At 43.4% G+C, this 23,867-nt stretch overlaps 1 protein-coding gene across 5 annotated transcripts in view; it reads left to right on the top strand.

Annotated features, from left to right (window-relative positions):
- Positions 1-23,867, top strand: part of DPY19L4 (dpy-19 like 4) — a 200,474-nt gene that overhangs the window by 167,996 nt on the left and 8,611 nt on the right. For all 5 annotated transcript variants that reach the window (XM_075920362.1, XM_014579001.3, XM_075920363.1 and 2 more), the window contains 5 exons: positions 3,674-3,794; positions 5,958-6,014; positions 15,197-15,279; positions 17,877-18,009; positions 18,780-18,938. In XM_075920362.1, coding sequence (XP_075776477.1) covers positions 3,674-3,794; positions 5,958-6,014; positions 15,197-15,279; positions 17,877-18,009; positions 18,780-18,938 — 553 coding nt within the window. The remainder of the gene's footprint in view (positions 1-3,673; positions 3,795-5,957; positions 6,015-15,196; positions 15,280-17,876; positions 18,010-18,779; positions 18,939-23,867) is intronic.

The raw sequence follows: 23,867 nt of genomic DNA, 5'->3' as shown, positions 1-23,867 counted from the left end.
CAAGCTGGAGCAGGTCACATGGCCCAGTGACCTATCCCTGTGTCCCAAGTCAGCAGTCATGATATTAGCTGGTTTGCAGGCCCCAGACACATTCCTCAGGTGTGTATTGGCCCCTCTAAGAGCCTTGTCCCTGCAACCTTGCTAATTAGCATAGTCACTGAATGAACATTCCTGGCCCATTGCTCTGTCTCAGACAGAGAATCTTCCAGCATCAACAAAGATTACTTATTTATAACTCCACATACAGATATCACACAAGTACTGAATAACATAAATAAAATCAGTAGAACATAAGCTTTCATTTGACATCTCACATGGCCCCCTTTGTGCAGACTTTGGGGCAATCTCCCCCGCCCCTTGATGAAGCAGTAACCTGTCTAATCTCCTTAAAATCCAGTAACGTGACACCCCCAACGCAAAACTAATGCCGGAAGTGATGCCAGTAACGTCACTGAGTGCATCACAGGCCTCCCCATATTTTGGCTCTGTATTATTACAGGTTCTAATCCCATATTAGAAACGAGAGTACAGAACTGGACAAGTGTATGAAAACCAGGCTCGCCTACAATAGGCTTCCTCATTGCATGGTCTGTCATAGCAACAACCATGTCCTTGTACTGTTTTATAAACCCAAGATAAAACTGGTAAGAACCACAGCCAATCAGATCTGCTTTTGCAGCATGATCCCCATGTGTGTCATGAGATCTCGCACAGAGCTGAAGAAAATAGTAAATTTGTCCTGGCAAGCTCTGGCAATGGTCTGAAATCCAATTAACATTGTATTAATGTTGGTATTCTTACCCCTCATAGTATAGAATCTTGGCCCTTAGCCATGAAAACATAATGGTGGTGTGCCTCAGTTTCCTTTTCCATACAGTACATTATGGCTGGAATCTTCTTTGTCCTGTAAGAAGTTCCAAGATTAGTTATAGGCATAGGCATTAACCATGAAATATCAACATCACAAGGTCCTTTAACATACAGTCTGGTACATTTCTTGACAGTTTCAATGGTTTTTCCAAAACAGTATGCACGTTGTACATTTTTACAATACTTGGCAACCACAGCACATTGGTTACAAAAGTTAACATGAGTAATAGGAACACACCCATATCCAGTATACATTTACAACACTTTCTCCCATGCCACATCTTTGGCTCCGTGCCCTGTAGTTTTGACCCTTCAGGTTTAAACTGAAATTTTCCTTTGACAAAGCAAGTTCTGCCTTTCCCCCTTGTCCTGTAGGTTCACATCCTGAACTTATCCCAGAGACAAAAGGCTGGCTGGATGTGACTTCCCGGTTCACAATGGCCATGGGATTCTTCTCTTCCCCCCCCCCCCATCAGTGGGGTAACAACAATAAGCAGTATACTCACAAATCTCTTGTCCTTTCACCTCCAACCTCTGCTTCCATATGGAATGAGATGTTAAGTTCCTTGATTGATTTACAAGTGTCCACTATGTGTAGAGATGGGAGTTTACTTGCCATCTCCTGCATTCTAGAGAGATTAACCTGGTTTGCCCTGCATACTTAGCTACATAGTTCTTCCCCTGAATCTGAGACACACTCTGTCCACCCTCATAATCAACCTGGGAACATTCCTGTCCCAACCACACTGACTTCCCAACCAGCTGGTCAAATCCAGTCACTTGGTTACCAGACTGTTCCAATTCTCTGGCTGTTTCTGCCTCATCTGAAATAATCCTCAGTCCCTCTGAGACCTCTCTACAACCATGCACACTGAATCTTTCTCAATCCAAGTCAGTGGAGTCACTGTTAACAGAAAAATTCTGCCCATCAGGCTCTGAAACAAGTGTCTCATGAAATAAAGTGCTGCCTCTTTCAGGAAGAGCTTTCTCCTGATTTTCCCCAAAGAAGGAATTTTTATTCTTCAGCTTCCACCAACTCCTGCAATCTTCTCTGGCCCCTCGGGTGGACTCCTAGACAATCCCCTTTCAGGCACACAGACAGACTCACGAGATACAAGGTCAGAGACATTTTCCTTCCCTTTGTAACTCTCTCTGGACTGGTGCCTTGAAGGCTCCTTGTCCCAGCACGCACAAGGGTAGGAATCATTCTCTCTTCCTCTGGTAACATACAAGCACCAGAATCATCTGATCTCTGGGATCCTGGCAAGACACTGACTGGATCTGCCCAAGTCACAGCATGCTTCTCCCCAGCAGACACAAACGTAGGGCCATCCCCTTTCTGGGCTTTAGCTGTATCCAGTCCCAGCTCTGGGACAATATCACTGCTCTCAGCCATCACAGGCTGCGGGGCACCTTCCTCAGACAAAGGATTGAGAGGAAACCCTTCCCCCACAGGCATGCTGCTGCAACAACTAGAAATAGTCCCTCCTTTTTCCCAGCACCTCTGGCTATTCTCAGACACACAGCTAGCAACTGAGACAGCTTATTTCATTGACACACTGCTATTCTCAGCAGCCAAACTGCCAGCTTGCACACACTGTGGCTGCTCACACTGTGCTTCCTCACACAACTCACTTCCAGCTTGTGCAAGTGCAGTTTCACAAGCACTACCAGCTAATGATCCATCACTTCTCAGAACTTTATCATGTTTCACGGTGAGAAATCTACCCTGGCCATCCACTGCAGCCTGCTCCAGAGAAGCATTGTCCTGGTCCCTGGGGCCCCGCCTGCACAGACACACAGCTATCTGCTTCAGGCAAACATTTAGCAATACTTTCCCCCTGGCTGCAATAGAACCGATTAGCCCCAGACAACTGCCCAGAATCACATTCACCCCCTTCACAAACCCCATAAATGCTTTGGGGCTATGTTAAGACATCAGCCTGGTTAAACACATCTGCCATGATATAATCACACCTCATACCCACAAGATTATACACCGAACTCCCAGGAGGATACAGACTCTTTGGCTCTTCTATTTTCTTAAGCTGAAGCTCGAGTCTGGCAGATTTCTCATTGGCTTGTGCCATCCTCTTTGCATGTTCTAGTTCCAGCTTCTGCCTTCTCTCAGCAGTTTCTTTGATTAGCTTTAGCTAGCAGACAAAATTCCTCCAGTTCTTGTTAATATTTAAGTTGCAATCTCCTCACTGGATCCTGAACTCTCATTTCTTCTGCAGCATCTCTGGCCACTAAAAAACATCTCAGTTCTGGCTTAGAAGCTTTCTCTCAATTCAATGTCTCTTTCCAAGCACAAATCTTCCAGAGCCCTTTTGTCCAAACTCTCATACTGTTGCTGACTCATTGCAGCCACCCTTTAACCAACTGAACTCTCAATACCAACATTAAATTTAGATAGCGTGGGGCCCTGATCCAAAGCTCAATTGACCAAGATCTGTGGATCCTGCCAACTGGGCACTGCTGAGGGTGTCCACTCAGGGCAAATTGCTCAAAATGCAGTAACGTGACAATCACAGAAACTAGAGATAGAAAAGACCTCTACTCCATCTCTTTGTCTGTTAAGGACATCACAAAGTGTGTTTTAACATGTCAAGCAACCACAAAGCAGTTGAAAAAGATATTCTGAACATTTATTATTATGGCACTAGATGTCATGATGTTGTTTAGACTAAAAACAATTACATTTACCAGACTTACCTGCCAAATAAATTTTAGACAGGTGTATGTTTGTGTCCGAATACGATCTGTGCAGAGTCTCATCTTTGATTGCTGTGCTGTTTCTCAGTATGAAGTACCTGTGGACTCCACATGTGTGTATGCTTGCTGCATTTGGTGTATGCTCTCCTGAGCTTTGGATGACCCTTTTCAAGTGGCTTCGACTGAAAGCTGTACACCCAGTATTGTTGGTGAGTCATTAGTATTAGTCAATGTTAGCAATTGTTGGTAGTAGTTATATCTAATGAGTTTATCTCTTTGTTTTAAGTGGTGCTTGAGAATTCTAAAGAAACATCAAAAGGTAGAAAAATAAAGCAGCCTGGACAAATGTATATTTAATTACTGAGTAAGATTGAAAAATTGTCAAATTAAACAATAGCTGAAATTATTTATTTAAGATTTGTTGCTGCTCATGTTTATGCTACAGCCCCTAAGAGGCATCAGCGTTTAAGAGAAATAAATGCTGCAGTGGGAATCAGGACCACCTCTCTTGTAATACCAGCTCTCATTATAGAAATTACCACAATTACTCCTCCTTTGCAAGATAAAGATGAATACCTGGAATGCTGCCATGCAGAATAACAGGATGTTGTTTTGTATTAATACTGTAATTCTGAATGAGAGGACAAATAATGTTAAAGGGAACTGAATTGCATTTTTAAGAACATAAGTATATAAGAATGGCCATACTCGATCAGACCAAAGGTCCATCCAGCCTAATATTCTGTCTGCCGACAGTGGCCAATGCCAGGTGCCCCAGAGGGAGTGAACAGAATAGGTAATGATCAAGAGATCTCTCTCCTGCCATCCATCTCCACCCTCTGACAGAGGCTAGGGACACCATTCCTTACCCATCCTGGCTAATAGCCATTAATGGACTTAACCTCCATGAATTTATCTAGTTCTTTTTTAAACCCTGTTATAGTCCTAGCCTTCACAACCTCCTCAAGCAAGAAGTTCCACAGGTTGACAGTGCATTGTGTGAAGAAGAACTTCCTTTATTTGTTTTAAACCTGCTGCCCATTAATTTCATTTGGTGGCCCCCTAGTTCTTATATTATGGGAACAAGTAAATAACTTTTCCATATTCACTTTCTCCAGACCACTCACGATTTTATATACCTCTATCATATCCCCCCTTAATCTCCTCTTTGCCACGCTAAAAAGTCCTAGTCTCTTTAATCGCTCTTCATATGGGACCTGTTCCAAATGGGACCAATCCTTTTAGTTGCCCTTCTCTGAACCTTTTCTAATGCCAGTATATCTTTTTTGAGATGAGGAGACCACATCCGTATGCAGTACTCAAGATGTGGACGTACCATGGATTTATATAAGGGCAATAAGATATTCTCCTTCTTATTCTCTATCCCTTTTTTAATGATTCCTAACATCCTGTTCGCTTTTTTGACTGCCGCTGCACACTGCATGGACGTCTTCAGAGAACTATCCACGATGACTTCAAGATCTTTCATTATTTTTTCTTTGTCTCTTGATCACCTTCATGAAAGAGACACCTCTTCAGTCTTGCTTCCTTCCCTAGTTTATATCTGCACTTTATCACTGTTTCTTGAAAAACTATTCAGACCCAATACTACTAAAGTTGCAGTGTGCCAAATTCTGCAGAGTTTAATAAGTAAAATCCTGTTTGTTCATATTGAGTTTAGCTTGGCTCAAAACAGCAAAATTTGTCCAACTGTCATTTAATGTCCATGTCCGGGACTTGTTCTCTTAAAGCAGTGCTACTCAACACATGGCCCGGGGGCCGCATGCGGCCTGCAGTGTGGTTTGGGTTTATGTGGAGCTCAACACACGGAGCACAGGTGGGAGCCAAAACAAAAAAGTAGTCAATATAATGGTCTTCTGTTGATAGGCATTTTAGTAGTTAAATCCCTGGACTGTCATTGCTCATTAAAAGTGCTGTCATATGGGTGGAAATGGGGTAAATACTGCATTTTATTAATATAATCCGAACTGATTTAAATGGGAACTGTGTGTTTTGTAGTCTTGCCTTAATCTGTGTATTCATGCCCGTCAGTGTGAAAAAAGCTGTGTGTGTATTTATTTGCATGTATATGCAGCCACACTTAAGTTGTGGCCCTTGGCATGTGCTGTGTGTAATATTGTGGCCCTTGAGGCTTCCAAAGTTGAGTAGTCTTGTATTAAACTGACAGCTTTTAGATATGCAGTGTTGTTGTATTTATTTTGGTCCCAGAGTATTAGAAAGATGAGGCCCATTAAAAATTACTACTTAACCCACTGTGTGTGTCTGCTTTGGACAGATAGCCCAAATTCCATTTGTGGGGAATAAAGGGAACAATCAGTACTAGTTTTCTCTCTCTTTTTTTAATATTCTAGGCTCTCATTCTGAGTATGGCAGTTCCGAGTATAATAGGTTTCAGCTTGTGGAAAGAGGTAAGAAAAAGTATTTTGAATGTTCATTGTAGGTACGGGATACATAATGTCTTGCAGGTGAGAGAAGATAATGCCTATGTGAAATAATTAGTAATATCTGAGAGTGTTCTCTAATGCAGTGTTTCTCCACCTTTTTTTTTTAAATAAAATACCCCCTTTAAAAAAAAATTATAAGTACCTCCAGTACGTACAGTTTTCAGACACACACACATTTTTTTCTACCATTGCAACACGTTTGTTTAAACAACTTAATCATAGTCAGGCAGGCGATGACATTTTTGGGTGTAAAAAGTACAAAAATAAAGTGCTGTAAAACTTAAAACAAAAATTCAGTTTTCTCCAAATTTCATTTGTGTGACATATCCCCCAGACTTCTCTCAAGTACCCCTAAGGGTACTCGTACCACTGGTTCAAAACCACTGCTCTAATGAACACAGTTCTTTATCATTTTATTTGCTGTTTGTATACAGTTATATGTGCAAGATTCAGAACACTTGTGGCTGGTGCAATTAAAAATGCATTAGTTTGTAGGCTGAAGACAAAAGGCCTTGTAACAGGGCAGGCCTCACCACCAAAGGCACCTCCAGCTGGTCACTCAGGGAATTAGCATTTTTGGTGCTGGAGCTCCCCCTTCTAGCTGGTGTCTTCCTTGCTGTTATTACTTACTCTCCACCATACTTGGTCACTGCCCACATCTCTCTCAGGCTGTGGCGCCCTCCGACCTGCATACTGTCCTACCACAGTACCCCACACTCTGGATTCCACCCTCTCTGGAGACCCTCAATCCCCCTCTTCCCACCTTGCCTCACTGACCCAGTGCCAGTCTTCATCTAGCCCCTGCCACAGGGGCAAACTGCAGTCTGAAATGGCCACTCATTGTCAAGGGGTTGCGGACCTGCTGCTTTTGCCTGTCCTGGCTGCTTTCCCATAGCCCTAGTACTCTGAGGCCTTGCTTCAGACCCTGCAGCCTGGGAGATTACCTGGCCAGAGCTTCCCCAGCTCTGCATGACTTTCCCCAGCCTTGCTTTAAATCAGGAAGCCTCTAGCTTCCCTAGCAGCTAAGTCTCTCCTGCTCCCTAACTAGTGCAAGTGTTTCTCTCCCTTCCTCCCTCCTGGAGCCTTCATTTATACAGCCCACAGCTGGGCTCTTATTGGCAGCTATCTACTGCAGCTGCTTGCTCCATGGCTCCAGCTCTCACTCAGGGCTGTGTTTTAACCCATTAAAGGGCCAGTGCAGAGCAGATACCCCATCACACAACTTCACTTAAATTTTGGATTCATAAAATAAAGTAATTTTACAGAGAAAATATTGCAAAAGTAAAATGTTGGAATACTTTGAGTACATCATCCTATGTGTGTTTTCACTGAGAGGCAGTTAGATAAGTTGGAAGTAGAATTATAGAAGGCAGTTGCAAGTGCCTTATTTGGAAAGCTCTGGTCAACAAGAAATGGAATTTTTAATTTAGAATGGGGTCTCAAATTCAAATGCCATGGGCCATCTATGGCCAGAGCATAATTGCTATCTGGCCCGGGGAAAGGTTCTTGTCCCCCAAAGGATGCGGCCTCTGGGATTAACAGTGCATGGAGTGTTGGGGGGCCCAGCTGCTTTTCTGCCTCACGCTGGTAAGCCTAAGGGTGGGAAGGAGCAGGGTTTGGGGTGGGGGTGGGGGACAGGAATGATCGGGGACACACACACACACACACACACACACACACACACACACACACACTATATTTTTATATATATAATCTCCCCACATAGATGGGGGTCACTCTAGATGTTTAAATACTCCAATAAAGGATGTCATTTAGGAACCTACATAGATATGTAGAACATAAGAATGGCCTACTGGGTCAGACCAAAGTTCCATCTAGCTGAGTGTCCAGTCTGCCAACAGTGGCCAATACCAGATGCCCCAGAGGGAAGGGAACACACAAGTAATCCTCACATGATCCCTCTCCTATCACCCATTTACAGACAAACAGAGGCTAGGACCACCATTCCTACCCATCCTGGCTAATAGCCATTGATGGACCTAACCTCAATGAATTTATATAGCTCTTTTTTGATCCCTGTTAAAGTCCTAGTCTTTACTGCATTCTCTGGCAAAGAGTTCCACAGGTTGACTGTGCGCTGAATGAAGAAAAACTTCCTTTTGTTTGTTTTGAACCTGCTGCCTATTAATTTCATTTGGTGACCCCTAGTTCTTATATTGTGGGAATAAGTAAATAACTTTTCCTTATTCGCTTTTTCCACACCAGTCACAATTTTATAGACCTCTATCATATCTCCCCTTAGTCTCCTCTTTTTCTAAGCTGAAAAGTCCAAGTCTTTTTAATCTCTCCTCATCTGGCAGCCATTGCAAACCCCTAATCATTTTTGTTGCCCTTTTCTGAATCTTTTCCAATGTCAATATATATTTTGTGAGATGAGGTGACCACATCTGTGTGCAGTATTCAAGGTGTGGGCATACCATGGTTTTATATAGAGGCAACTAGCTGGACTTATCCAGCGTTTCTCGGGAAACCGGAGGAACAAAATTTAGGAAAGGAGGGGACCGTGAGCCAGGAGACCCCCAGAGCCACAGACCCCGGGGGCTGATGGCTTCTGTCCCACACCTGACCGTCTGAGAGCAGCAGGACCCTCCTCCCCCCAAGACCGAGCAGCCAGCCCCCAGGAGAACAGTACGCAGTCATGCAGCCAGTAGCAAGGGGACCTCTCTTTGCAAGGTCGGCTCAGGGATCCAGCTGCCCTGCCTTGGGAAGCAAAAGCTCAGAGCTCATATCTAACCCCGATGGCTGGAACCAGACATAGAAGAGCCCCACTCTCAGTACGAACAGCAGCTGGCTGGCTTCACATCAGTGTAACACATCGAGGGTTTAACCCGGCCCCTCTGCCCTGCGCTGCAGCAGGCACACGGATTCCTTTTGCTCGGATAAGCCCAGAGAGCTGAGCAGAAAGGCTGGTGGGCTTTGGGTTTGGTTTCCTGAGAGGAGGGTGACAGGTGGGGAGCAACCCCGAGTGGAGGGGAGGTTACATGCGGGAGGGGCGCCCTAGCTTGCACCTGGGGCTGCAAGTGCCACAGGGGGCAGGGCAGGTGCCCGAGCTGTTGTGCGCATAGGGCTGGGGGCACTGTGTGCCAGCAGGGGGTGGGGAGGGGATTGGTTATGTAACCTCGTGGGCAGGAGGGAGCAAGTCCTGGGATGCTACACACAGGAGGGGCGCCCCAGCTCGCGCCCGGGCCTTAGGTGCTGCGGGGGGCAGGGCAGGACCCCGATCAGGTTCAAAAGTACCTTAAAACCTCCTGGATGAAAGGTTCTCCCATGCAAAGTTTGGTTGTGGTAGCTCTTACAGTGTCCAAGTTATTAGTGCAAAAACTTACAAACATTCTCCTTTATATATTAGATAGGGTGGTACTTGGACAGATGTGGTGGAAGAAAATCAGATTCTCTGTCTATGTGGGGCATAGGCTGGCAGTTAGGGAGGTGGCGGGCAAAGGGTGGGGAGGAGCGGGGCACTGTCTGTATGGTGCACAGGCCAGCAGTTAGGCAAGTGGTGGGGGAAGGGTAGAGCGGAGTGGGGTGCTGTCTGTGTGGGGCACAGGGTGGCCGTTTGAGAGGTGGTGGAGGAAGGGTGGGGAGGAGCGGGGCACAGGCCGGCAGTTAGGGAAGAGAGGAAGGGGGGGGGTGGCAGCATGCAAAGGAGCCTACCCCGCTCCCCCTTCCTCCTTCTCTCTTTCCTCTCCTCCTGCCCCCCTCCCCCGTGTCTGGCCCAGCGCCAGTTTTAACCATCAGCGCCCTTTTCCACGCCGGCATCCCTGCTCTCCTCAGGTCCACTTGCCCGCCGGTTTTCATGCCAGCTGAGGCGCACCTGCACCATGAGGGTGGTCCTTCGCATGCCGCCTCTGCGCAAGCGCCACAGGCCCAGAACAGCGGCGGCTTGGGAGCACATTGCCGCCAGCGGAGCTAGTGCTGGGGGAGGGGAGAATTGGGCCTTCATCACACCCTCCCACAGTACCTTAAAACCTTCTCCTGGAGGAAAGGTTATCCCATGGAAAGTTTGGTTGCAGTAGGTCTTATAGTGTCCAAGTTATTAGAGCACAAACATACGAACATTCTCATTTATATATTAAATAAGATATTCTCTGTCTTATTCTCGATCGCTTTTTTAATGATTCCTAACTTTCTAGTTGCTTTTTTGACTGCTGCTGCACATTGAGTGGATGTTTTCAGAGAACTATCCACAAGATCTCTCTCTTGACTAGTTGTAGCTAAATTAGCTCTGCTTTTGCCCGCCTGACACGAAGGGTCTTTGAGAACTGGGACATCAGTACCAAGATTAAGCACCTTGTGTACTGCACAGTGGTTTTTCCAACACTGCTGTACGCATGTGAAACCTGGACAAGATATAAGTGTCACCTGAAGGCACTTGAACAATATCATTAAAGCTACCTCAGGAGAATCCTAAATATCCCTTGGGAGGATAGGCGCATGAACACTAGCACCTTGGAAGCATTGAACATGACCAGCATTGAAGCTATCATCGTCTACCAACAACGTTTCTGAACTAGTAACGGTGCCTGATCAGCGCCTCCCAAAACATTATAAAGGAATCAGACTGCTCTTGTAACAGCTGTTTTCATAGAATCATAGGCCTGGAAGGGACCTTGAGAAGTCATCTAGTCCAGTCCCCTCACTGATGGCAGGACTAAGTACTATGTAGACCACTCTGGACACGTGTTTGTTTAACCTATTCTTAAAATTCTCCAATAATGGTGAGTCCACAACCTTGCTAGGCAATTTATTCCAGTGCCTACCCACCCTGAAAGTTAAGGAAAAACTTCCTAATGTTCAATATAAACCTCCCTGACTGCAAATTTAAGCCCACTGCTTCTTGTTCTATCCTCAGAAGTTAAGAATATTTTTCTCTGTTTTCCTTATAACAATTTTTTATGTATTTGAAAACTGTTGTGTCTCCTCTCGGTCTTCTCTTTTCCAAACTAAACAAACCCATTTTTTTTCAGTCTTGACTCATAGGTCATGTTTTCTAGACCTTTAATCATTTTTGTTGCTCTTCTCTGGACTTTCTCATATTTATCCACATCTTTCTTGAAATGTGGTGTGCAGAATGGGAAACAGTATTCCAGCTGAGGCCTAATCAGCATGGAGTAGAGCAGAGGAATTACTTCTTGTCTTGCTTTCAGCACTCCTGCTAATGCATACCAAAATGCTGTTTTTTTTTTTTTTTTGCAACAGTGTCACATTGACTTACATTTTACTTATGGACCCATGTCTCCCAGATCCCTTTCTGCAGTATTCCTTCCTAGGCATTCATTTCCCTATTTGTATGTGTGCAAGTGATTGTTCTTTCCTAAATGAAGTACAGTAAAACCTGTGTTATCTGGCATGCTCGGGGATTAGGGCGTTCTGGTTATCTAAAAATTCCGGGTTCCATCAACCTAGGAATAACCAATGGACAATAATAGTAAAACTCAAGTTTTTAATATTGGTAGTTTTATAGTATAGTTTTGTAGTTGGTCTCTCATTTCTATTTTGAGTTAAAGTACTTCTTAAATAAAAAATTAAGTCAAGTCAATCATGGTAAACCAAGCCAGGCCTATGTGCCTGAAGATGTGATAGTATTGTGGCTGGGGGCAATGCCAGTTAACAAAGTTTTCTGGTTAACAGAGTGGCGGATAGCAAAGGTTTTATTGTACTTTGCATTTTTCCTTATTGAATTTCATTCTATTTTCCTCAGGCCATTTTTCCAGTTTGTTCAGTTAATTTTGAATTTTAACCCTGTTGTCCTCCAAAGCCTTGCAACCTGTCCCATCTTGGTGTCATCCTTAAACTTTATAAGTATACTCTCTATGTCATTATCCAAATTACTGATAAATATATTTAACAGAACTGAACCCAGAACTGATTCCTTTGGGACCCCACTCGTTACACACTTCCATTATGACTGGACCATTGATTACTTCTCTCTGCGAATGATTTTTCAGCCAGATATGCACCCATCTTATAGTAGTTTCATCTTGGTTGCATTTTCCTAATTTGTTTATGAGAAGGTCATATGAGACAGTGTCAAAAGCTTTACTAAAGTCAGGATATACCACCTCTACCACTTCTTACTTATCCACAAAGCTTATTACTCTTGTGACAGAGTGAATAATTGATACAATTTAAGTTTGTAGATGGTAAAAGACAATTGTAACTGTTCTCTGCACTGAGATGAGGTGGGCACATGAATAAATAGATAATAATTAGCCATCAACAAGTTTAGGCTTGAAATTAGGCAAAGGTTTCTAACCAAGAAGTCAAGTTCTAGAATAGCCTTCCAAGGAGAGCAGTGAAGGCAAAAAACCTAACTGCCATGAAGACTGATCTTGCTAAGTTTATGGACAGTATGACGAGACTGCCTATAATGATATACTGCTCTTTATATTGAAGTATAAGTACCGTATTGTATTCTAGTTGATTTATTTTGTAATTAGAAAATAAACAATTTGTCAGTAATAATGTCCTGTGACACTTTGTATTTTTGTCTGATTAGTAAGCAAGTAGTTTAAGTGAGGTGAAACTTGGAATTACACAACATAAATGAGATTCCTGAAAGGGATACAGAATTCTGGAAAGGTGGAGAGTCACTGCCCTATGTCTGTGTTGCCTTCTTCTGCAACATGGATATGGGTCACTTGCAGTTTTAAACTGTAACCTGAAGTCTTTAAACCATGATTTGAGGACTTGTGTATGTCAGCCCGAGGATGGGGGCCTATTACAGGAGTGGATGGTAAGGTTCTATGGCCTGCAGTGTACAGGAAGTCAGATTAGAGGATCTAACTATAAAAATGTATAGCAGTAGTATTTTTTTCAAAACAGTATCAGACACGCATCCAAAATCTTACCCATAGTATTTTAGTGGTTAAGGTATAAACATCTGCCTCGGGTACTGAGGGAGTTGGCAAATGTCATTGCAGAGCCATTGGCCATTATTTTTGAAAGTTCATGGAGATCGGGAGAAGTCCTGGATGATTGGAAAAAGGCAAATGTAGTGCCCATCTTTAAAAAAGGGAAGAAGGACAATCCAGGGAACTACAAACCAGTTGGCCTTACCTCAGTCCCCGGAAAAATCATGGAGGGGATCCTCAAGGAATCCATTTTGAAGCACTTGGAAGAGGGGAAAGTGATCAGAAATAGTCAACATGGATTCACCAAGGGCAAGTCGTGCCTGACCAATCTGATTAGCTTCTGTGATGAGGTAACTGGCTCTGTGGATACGGGAAAGTTGGTGGATGTGATATACCTTGACTTTAGCAAAGCTTTTGATACAGTCTCCCACAATATTCTTGCCAGCAAGTTAAGGAAGTATGGATTGGATAAATGGACTGTACGGTGGATAGAAAGCTGGCTAGATTGTCCGGTACAGTGGGTAGTGATCAGCAGGTCTGTCTGGTTGGTGGTCGGTTTCAAGCGGAGTGCCCCAAGGATCGGTCCTAGGGCCAGTTTTGATCAACATCTTTATTAATGATCTGGATGAGGGGATGAAATGTACCTTCAGCAAGTTTACAGATGACACTAAGCTAGGAGGAGAGGTAAATATGTTGAAGGGCAGGAATAGGGTCCAGAGTGACCTAGACAAATTGGAAGATTGGACCAAAAGAAATCTGAGGAGGTTCTACAAGGACGAGTGCAGAGTCCTGCTCTTGGGATGGAAGAATCCCAACCATTGTTATAGGCTGGGGACCTACAGGCTAAATTAGCAGTTCAGCAGAAAAGGATCTGGGGATTACAGTAGTTGAGAAACTGGATATGGGTCAATAGTGTGCCCTTGTAGCCAAGAAGGCTAATGGCATATTAGGGTACATTAGGAGGAGCATTTCCAGCAGAGCTAGAGACATTATTCCCCTTTATTCGGCACTGGTGATGCCACATCTGGAGGATTGCGTCCAGTTCTGGGCCACCCAATATAGAAAGGATGTGGATGCATTGAAGAGTATCTGGCAAAGGGCAACCAAAATGATTAGGGGATTGGAACACATGAACTATGAGGAAAGGCTGAGGGATTTAGGCTTATTTAGTCTGCAGAAAACAAAAGTGAGGGGGGGATTTGATAGGAGCCTTCAATTTCCTGAAGGGAGGTTCCAAACAGGATGGAGTGAAGCTGTTCTCAGTAGTGACTGATGGCAGAACAAGGAGCAATGGTCTCAAAGTATAGGGGGGAAGGTTTCGGTTGGATATTAGGAAAAACTATTTCACTAGGAGGGTGAAATACTGGAATGGGCTACCTAGGGATGTGGTGGAATCTCCATCCCTAGAGATTTTTAAGTACCATCTTGACAAAAGCCCTGGATTGGATGATTTAGTTACGCTTGGTCCTGCTTTGGGCGGGGGGGGGGGGGGGTTGGATTCGGTGACCTCCTGAGGTCTCTTCCAGTCCTGTGATTCTATGATGATTGATTTCCTGATACAATGGTATGTATAACAATACAATAAGACTTTCTCTGCACATTTTCTGACTTCACGTATGCTGACAGTGCATTTAGATTGTTTTGAGAAAGTGTAATTCCTAAAAAGGGTTGGCAGATATAAAGCTATTTATAGTAAATAAAACTTGTTCAATTGTCTATGGAATTCTTTACTACAAATTGTTCTAACAAAACTATTTAAGGGTTTGGACACTAGAGGGCTCCATATAAATCCAGTTTAAGGGGGTTCTGTCATTATACCATAGCAGTGGGAAATTGCAAAATGTTTAAAAAATCCAAATGTTATAATAATTTTCTCTCAGAAACTTTCATAATTTTATGTTGGGGTCATTTGAGGGACAGCAGGACACTTCAATAAAATACATTGCCAGATTAAATTACGTATCATTGTTAGACCTACTGTTACCCTCTGTAGAGGGACAACTGTGATTCAGTTTACTATTCTATGCTTCAAGTTTCTGTCTCAAAAGCCAAAGGGGAAAACCTTGGATTTTTTTAAAAATAAGGGGTCAGATTAATTCCTAGTATAAATACTTTGGTACTAAATCATTGAATTTGGATCAAAATGTAGAACTTTTTATTAAATTGTAATTGGTCATCTGTAGCAATATTTCTTTTGTGAAAATAAAGACTGCAGTGTACTCTTATGTATACTCTGATGGTATGTGATAAACTTCTGTTTATTTTCTTCAGTATTTTCCAAGGATAATGGCAGAGCTTTCAGAACTGCAAGAATTATATGATTCAGATACAGTAGAACTCATGATGTGGATAAAGTAAGTGTGAACTCCTGGATATCTGTGTTTTGTTTTGTTAAAAACATTTATCTCTTGAGTCATAACAGCATATTTTATCAAGATACAGTTATTAAATCAGCATTTTCCCTCCATGCTTGACCATGTAGTTTGGGAAAGAGAGAGAAGATGAAATTACGGGCTTGATATTGCTACCATTGAAAGCAATAGGAACTTGCCATTTAATTTTAGCAGGAGTAGAAGCAGCTTCTGCATTATGTATGATTAGCTTTCATATAATTTAGTTACCAATCTTAATGGCCAGTTAAAAGACTTAAGATGGTGAATGTTCTTTATATGAAAATTCTTTGTTCTTTATAAGCAAATTTCCTGATAGGTATTTACAAAAAACATTGTTAGATACAAATACCAGGCTTGATTCTGCAAGGTGCACAACCACTTACATTCATAGCTGTGTTGCGGCCAGTGTGCTCAGCAATCGGGAGGAGCAATCCTACTGAGGTGGGAAATAAGAGATTTAAGTACATAGAAACATCATGTAGTTGGTTCAAGACTTCCACTTAGACCTGGAGGCTGTGCCTGTTCTTGTCCATGGCTAGTTGTGTTGATTATAACAAATTCTGAGAGTACAACTGACTCTTACTTGAAGAAAAAAATAATTTATCTATAAAAATAAACTGTCTTCCAATGAGAACTACATGCCCTGTTTGGCCCTCCTACAGTCCAACTTCCATTTCATTGATGCTCCTGAACTTGATAGAATTGGGCCCATTGTGTTCAAATAGCTTAGTGATTTTAATTATACATCTTCAGAAAAGGCTAGGCTGTTAATTGTGATGTTTCAACTATTTTTTTTATTTTTGTTAATAACAGTGTAGGATATTTGTCACCCCCTGTACATCTTCGTGGCAGCAAGTAGAGCCATGTCAGATACCTCCTGACTTTTGCATTAGCCTATTTATATTATGCATCAAGTAATTAATCACAAGGAATTGTTTTGTGATATACTCAATAAAGAGCAATCTGACTACCACTTTTTATAGCTATTGTTTGTATTTTTAATGAAAATTAGGATTTTTCATGACATGACTGAATTATTGGCTACCTAATTAAATTTCACTGATACAACTCATTTTTTCTTTTAATTTTATCACTTAGAAAAGAAGTGTATTTTATTTTGATAAATACAGAAAAGTATGCCTCTCCTAGGCTTTGTGTTTGCCATCAATAAACTCCTCATACCCACAGAGAGACAATACTTAAGCAAAAGATTAAATCAAAGACCCACAAAAATCTCCTTTCCATTCCCATCTCCCACCTTACCACAAATTTCTTATACTAGTACTTACTGGCTGAGATACCTCTTCTGTCAGCTCCTTGAGTATTCTAGGATGCATTTCATCAGGCCCTGGTGACTTGCTGACATCTAACTTTTCTAAGTAATTTTTAACTTGTTCCTTTATTTTAACTTCTAATCCTACCCCATTTCCACTAGCATTCACTATGTTAGGCATCTTATCACAATCCATCATGACAAAAACTGAAACAAAGTCATTAAGCACCTCTTCCATTTCCAAGTTTCCTGTTATTGTTTCTCCCTCCTCACTGAGAAATGGGCCTAACCATGTCCTTGGTTTTCCTTTTGCTCCTAATACACTTGTAGAATATCTTGTACCCTTTATGCCTCTAGCTAGATTTAGCTCTTTTTGTGCCTTTGCCTTTCTAATTTTGTCCCTGAATACCTGTGTTGTTTGCTTATATTCATCCTTTGTAATTGTCCTAGTTTTCATCTTTTATGTGACTCCTTTTTGATTTTTAGATCATGTAAGATCTCTCGGTTGATCTATGGTGGTCTCCTGCCATACTTTTTATCTTTCCTACTCAGTGGAATAGTTTGCTTTTGGTCCCTTAATAATGTCCCTTTAAAAACCTGCCAACTCTCTTCAGTTTTTTTTTTCCTAGTCTTGCTTCCCATAGGATCTTACCTACCAGCTCTCTGAGTTTACTAAAATTTGCATTCCCAAAATCCATTGTCTCTGTTTTGCTGTTTTCCTTTCTACCATTCCTTAGAATCATGAACTTTGTGATTTCATGGTCACTTTCTCCCAAGCTGCCTTCCATTTTCAAATTTTCAACCAGTTCCTCCCTATTTGTTAAAATCAAATCAAGAACAACTCCCCCCCCCCCCCCCCAGTAGCTTTCTCAACCTTCTGAAATAAAAAAAAATGACTCCAATGCAGTCCAAGAACTTGTTGGATAATCTGTGCCCTGCTGTGTTAGTTTCCCAATGTATGTTTAGATAGTTGAAGTCCCCCCCATGATCACCAAATCCTGCACTTACCTAGTATGTCTGCACATACCTAGTATGTCTGAGTTTCCACCTAGCAATACAGAGGACTTTGATCATGCTACTAGGCCTTCATAATTGATTGCTAAGATCAAAATTTCAGTTGAATGTATAGATGCAGAATGGTAGCTTCATGAACTGGATTTTTACCTTAGTAGGTTGTAAGAGTCACTTGGATATTAAACTTTATGTACAATATTATTTTAGAAAATATGTCCTTGTCCTTAAACCCATGAAGTGATACTGGTTTTTGTGGGTTGTTTTTCTCCAGAAGACAAGCTCCTGTTGCTGCTGTGTTTGCTGGAAGCCCACAGCTAATGGGTGTGATTAAGCTGTGTACTGGGTGGACGGTGACAAGTCTACCTTTATATAATGATTATAATCTTCTACAAAGAAATGAGAATGTGAGTATTTGATTCCATAAATATATTGTGGTATCAGTGTGTCATTTTTCCATTGTGGAAGTTGAGATGAAATGTTTAAGATGTGTAGGAGTACTGAAAACTGTACATATTGAAGATATGTCAAGGCCACATGATAGTCTAGTGGAGTTGGAGTTCCCCAAAGTCCCTCAATTCCTAGGCCAGCTGGGGTGAGGATATATATATATATATATATATATATATATATATATATATATATATATATATATATATATATATATATATAATATTATATATAATATTATATATAAATAAATGATAGAGGAGTTGTGAGCTCAGGAAGGTCTTCGTGCATACAGGGCTGTGGAGGAAAAGTCTCAAAATGATTGTCAAGACAATCACTACCCCCTGTCCAACCCTTCCACCACCTGATCCTCTCCCTCAGGACCTACTGCTTCCTATCCATCCTCCTCTGCTCCCTGCTCCTTCACTACCCCCCCAGCACTGGGACCCTGACTCTTTTTCCAAACTCCCTGCTCCCCATACTTGATGGTGCCACCCAGCAGCACATCAAGCTAGTGTCCAGAAATCCATTTCAGCTATAAAAACATATTTTCCCTTAGATATTTAGGGAAATATATTGGTAACAAATATATACAATTATTTTTAAATAATTGTCTTTTTATAATTTGATATGTATGTAACTTCTTACTCCAGATTACCCAGTGTATTTAATATGCATTTAATTTTCCATGGTTCTACTTTGTATTGAATGTTTTTCTAATCTACAGATTTATCAGATGTATTCAAAAAGGTCTGCTGAGGATATTTATAAGATACTCACATCCTACAAAGCCACCTACCTAATTATAGAGGATTCAATTTGCAATGAGGTTGGACCTGTGAAAGGATGTAGAGTTAAAGACTTATTGGATATTGCTAATGGCCATGTAAGTAGCACCTGCAAAAAGTTAAATGTTTGAGTGGATGAAATAATTTGTTAAATTTAAAGAAAAATTAAATGAATGTCACAGGAATACTTAATTTGACAATTACAGTTGGTATGTAGTCTGGATTTGATAAATATTTTAATGAATGTTAAGCTTTTGTTTTGAGAACTCCCTTGTTTGTGAATGTTTGGAAATATATGATACTTTTTCCTTGTTGCAGCATCATAGTGTAGATATTTCCAATGTGGAAGGTGCTTTTCCATAAGTGTAGGTAATCTGCTTTCCCAGGCAGCAGTAGCTAGGTTGGCGCAAGAATTATTCTGTTGACCTAGACATATCTACGCCAGTGTTTAGATCAGCTTACTCTTACTATATATTTTAGAAATGTGCATCTAGGTGTCCATCTGTGAGTCTGTTTGTTCAAGAATTCCTCCTAAATGGTAAGAACTAGGACTACCAAATTTGGTAGACAGCTTCCTTTTCTCCTTATTTAAAGCAAGGTTGAGGGTTGCTTGTGCCAAGAAAATGGGATGTGCCTGGAATAGGATTTTTTTCCATAACATGGAAAGGGAGGGGGCTGCTAGGAGGGACAGTTATTCTATTGAGTGACTATATGACGAAGTAGGCAATAATTTTTCCCCGGGGGCCACTTCAAAAATTTTGGAAGTAGCCCCGGGCCATCCCAGAAGGGGCGGGGCCTAACCAGGAAGGGATGGGGCTACCCCACCCCCAGACCAATCATGGTCTGGGGATGGGAGAGCCCCTTTGCCCCCCCTTCCCACTAGGCACCCATGCCCTGGAAGAGACTTGGCACACTCTCCCACCCCCAGGCCAGTCAGGGCCTGGGGGTGGGGGAGCACAGGAAGCCTCCTCCCGCCCTGCGAGGAGCACATGCACTTTGGACAAGGCAGGACAAAGGAAGCTTCACGCAGCTCCCCTGCCCCCAGGTTCTGATTGTCCTGGGGACGGGGGAGCACGAGAAACCTCCTCTGCTCTCTCTCCGCGCCCCCCACTGCCCTTTCCAAGCAGAACGCAGTGCTTCAAAGTGCCACATGCTCCTGGCAGAGCGGGAGGAGACTTCACGCTCTCCCTGCCCCCAGCCAATTAAGGCCTGGAGGCTGGGGAGCATGCAAAGCCTTCTCCGTGCTGCTCGCAGGGTGGGGGCAGAGTGGAGAAGGCTTCAGGGTGCTCCCCCGGCCCCAGACCTAATTGGCTTGGGGGCGGGGAAGCAGCAGGTCCTTTGTGGGCTGGATCCACCTGTTTAGCGGGCCAGATCTGGCCCCTGGACACCCTTTTGCCCACCCCTGCCATAGGGGGTGGCCACACCATTAAGACAGTGGCCAGCTTAGGGAGGGGCTTTGACTGTTGCCATTCACCATCCATGGTGAGGTTCCCGTGCTGGTATTGGGCAGAGCTCGCCTCCCTCCCATGCTGGCTCCCATTCTCCCACAGTGCAGGGCCGTCCTTAGAAATTATGGGGCCCTATGCAACTGAGGATTCTTCCCAGCCTCTACCAGAGTCCAGGTGCATCCCTCTGCCTTTTTCCACCCACGGCTCCTACAGGGGCTAGACTAGAAGCTTATCTCCATCCCTCCTCTTTGCTGCTTCCCAGAACTGAGGGCTTCCCTAGTGGAGCTGCAGAGGCTGGGAACTCCTCTCTGTCCTGCATCTGGCAGCAGGGAGAGGGGACAGTGAGAAATCCTGCAGCAGTTGTGCGCATACACGTGCCCAGAGGGGCACCCGAACATTTGGTTCCCCACATTTTCAGGTGCCCTACACAGTTGCATATTTTGCGTATGCATAGGGACGGCCCTACTACAGCGGCAGCCCAATCCAAACCCCTCTTGGCCCCAGTGCTGGATAGCAGGGGAGAGTCCAGGCAGGCAGAGCAGCCCTCACTGCACCTGTCAACCTTGGGGAGCAGCTACTGGCTGGCCAGCATGGTCCCCACCACTGCGGGGGTCCATGGAGAGCTGCCACCAGCTGAGCGCACAGCCCCAGGGAGCTGCTTCCAACAGAGCAGTATGGTCCCGGCAAGCTGCCACTGCCCAGGCAGCACTGCCATGGGTGGCCCTAGGGATCCATCACCGCCTGGACAGCATCACCTCCACCATTGTGGATGGCCCTAGTGAGTCCCGATTGCCCTCGTGTTCATTTGTCAAGCACTTTTTCTTTCTTTTTCAACTCTTAAATCCCATTTCTTCTGGAGGAGCTTCTCTTCAATAATCGCCACATCTTCCCTTATCTGAACTGTTTTCTTATGTCTTGTCTTATATTCACCTTTTGTTTGACTATAATCTCTTGGGTGCAAGGAATGCAAATGCATGAAGTAGTAAAATGACTCAGTGATTTCTTGATTAGGGTGGCTGAAGAGCAATTGCATTGTTTTTAAATTGCCTGAGATGGTAGGTTCAAGTTTAATTTATCTAATCCAGGGCCATTGCAATTAAGAAGAGAAAGTCAAACTTCTGTGCAACTTGTAGCTTTGATTTCCCTTTACTTTACACCCCTTAAATTCTCTGACTTTATATTTACAAGTAGAAATTGTAATTAAAGAAGGAAAGCACATATTTAAAATTAGAAAAGCTGTGTTTTCTGTAACTGCAGAGGTTAGCTGACTATTTCTATTTATGGACAGGGCCATATTATGCTGGAGACTCAATTTAAACATTTATGCAGCAGAAAAGTCCTTAAAATGGTTTGACTGGTCAACATGGGTACGTCTACACTACAGCGCTAGTTCGAACTATCCTTGGATAGGTTGAATTTTCTTTTGGGAAGGTTGAAATTTTGTATGTGCAACACCACTATTGAGGTAGTAGGTAGATGTGCACCTCCAATCCAATCCAATCCAATTAAAGTGTGTGCGCACACACATTTTAAGCAGTCCATATGTGTGGAAGAAAATATATTAAAATAAGGGATAGTTAACAAGGAGCAATGCTCATGATATTTAATATGAAATTAAATACAAAGGAAAAGTAACACTATACTTGGAATACATGTATCATCATCCTTTTTAACAACTCAAGCTAGTAAACACACCAAAATGCATATTATCCATACAGAGCTCAGCTTTAAGATGATAAATAATTTTGAGTCAACTAGAAATAGTATTTGCAAGGAGAGCATGACTAATACATATTTACTGACACTGGAAAGGAGAGTAAAAGGCATTCACTAAAGCTTACACAGTTTCTCTGTGGAATATTTAGGATCCATGCTGTAAAAACAGATAAGTTCTCCTGATTTGAAATTTTCACCTTGTGTGTGTCACCAAGGAGGGATAGCCATATTAGTCTGTAACTGAAAAAAGAATGAATGGTCCTGCAGCACCTTAGAAACTAACAAAACTCAAAGAGTAGAATCCCCCAGAACAAATTAACACATGACTTCAGGGTTTGTAGACAGATGCATGTTTCAAAGAGCTTGCAAATAAGGTTTCATCCTAAAAATGAACTAAGATCACACCTAGTATTTGCTACTTCTGACTCATAAAAGCCAGAATTCTACCACATAGCAAATATCTAGTTTTAATGCAATACAGTATACCATGTATTAATTAGTAACACAGGATTTTAAAAAAATCATTAAGATCAGAGTTATAGATATCTGCAACACTCCAAAAAAAATCTGTTAAAATAATATTTTTCTTTCTTATATTAAGCTATTAACATCTATGTAAACTTTGTCTGAAATCTAATCATGCAAATGTACTGGCACACACCCACCCCATGAAGCTTGTTTCCCCCTCCCCCCCAGCCCCAGATAGAGAAGACTGCAGCAAGTGAGCCAGGGACACCCGAACAAACGCCCACCCCCTCCACTTCACTGCACAGATGCCAGCACTTATCCCTGTACAATCTGCTCCCCAGAGCCCAGGTGGGGCCTGGGATAAAATCCTGCTTCTCAAACTAGCAGGCATTAGCAGTCTGTCCTGTCCTAACTCCCAGCTTAAGCACAAACAAATTATCCACACCTCCCCCCACCTCCACCTTGCCAAGTGCCAGCACTCATCCATCTCCTTTTTACCCCACTTATTCCATGCAGCCAACCCCTGATCTCCGACTTCTCAGGAGGTTTGAGAGTGCTAAGTTTCTGCCTCTTTTCTTCCGCAGACAGGACCCTCCAAACTCCTCTGCCCTCCCCCTCAGCCAATTACTCCCCTCCCTCACTCCCTCCCGCTCCTCCTCCCCCCTCCCTCCCAGACACTTATTCCCTTATTATCTCACTTTGTACTTGATCTGGGACCAGCTCAGTTTCAAGCAAGTAGCTAACTCCATTTAGCTGCTTGCTTAGCAAGATGACTTCCCGCCCCCTGCTGGTCAGCTGAGCTCCCTGCCTTCATGGGAGCTTTGAACTTTTGAGCAGAGCTCAGAAAATAGCTGTGTGATAGCGCAGCTACACAGCTTTTAGGAAACTAAGGTGGCATTACTCTAGCAATGACTCCTCAGGGGAAGGAGGACTGCACTGCCTGGCCTGCAGCTCCAGGGGTGGGGGTCAGGGCTGTGCTGCCCAGCCCCAGTTGGCAGCTGAGCCAGGGCTGTGCTACTCTACCAGAGGGTCCTCCCAGAGTTGAGGGGGCACAGCAGTGGTCCTCCCCCCTCTCCCCAGTCCAGGGGTGGCAAAAGGGTCTTTGTGGGCTGGATCTGGCCTGCCAAGCAGGTTGATCTGGCCTGTGGAGGCCCTGCCGCTCCCCTGCCCCCAGGCCAGTTAGGGTCTTGGGGCAGGGGGAAGCGCACAAAATGTTCTCCACTCAGACAGGAGCACACGGCACTGATTGGCCTGGAGGTGGGGGAGCACAGGAAGTCTTTTCCCACCACCAGGGGCATGGGTGCTTAGTTGGGAAGGGGGGGGCAAAGGGGCTTTCCCACCCCCAGACCAATCATGGTGTATGGGTGGGAAAGCCTGAAGCATTGTGGCCCCATT

Source organism: Pelodiscus sinensis, chromosome 2 (genome assembly GCF_049634645.1).
Source record: "Pelodiscus sinensis isolate JC-2024 chromosome 2, ASM4963464v1, whole genome shotgun sequence".
Classification (NCBI taxonomy): Eukaryota; Metazoa; Chordata; order Testudines; family Trionychidae; genus Pelodiscus; species Pelodiscus sinensis.
Note: the sequence above shows the minus strand (reverse complement) of the source record. Positions and strands in the feature narration are given on the sequence as shown.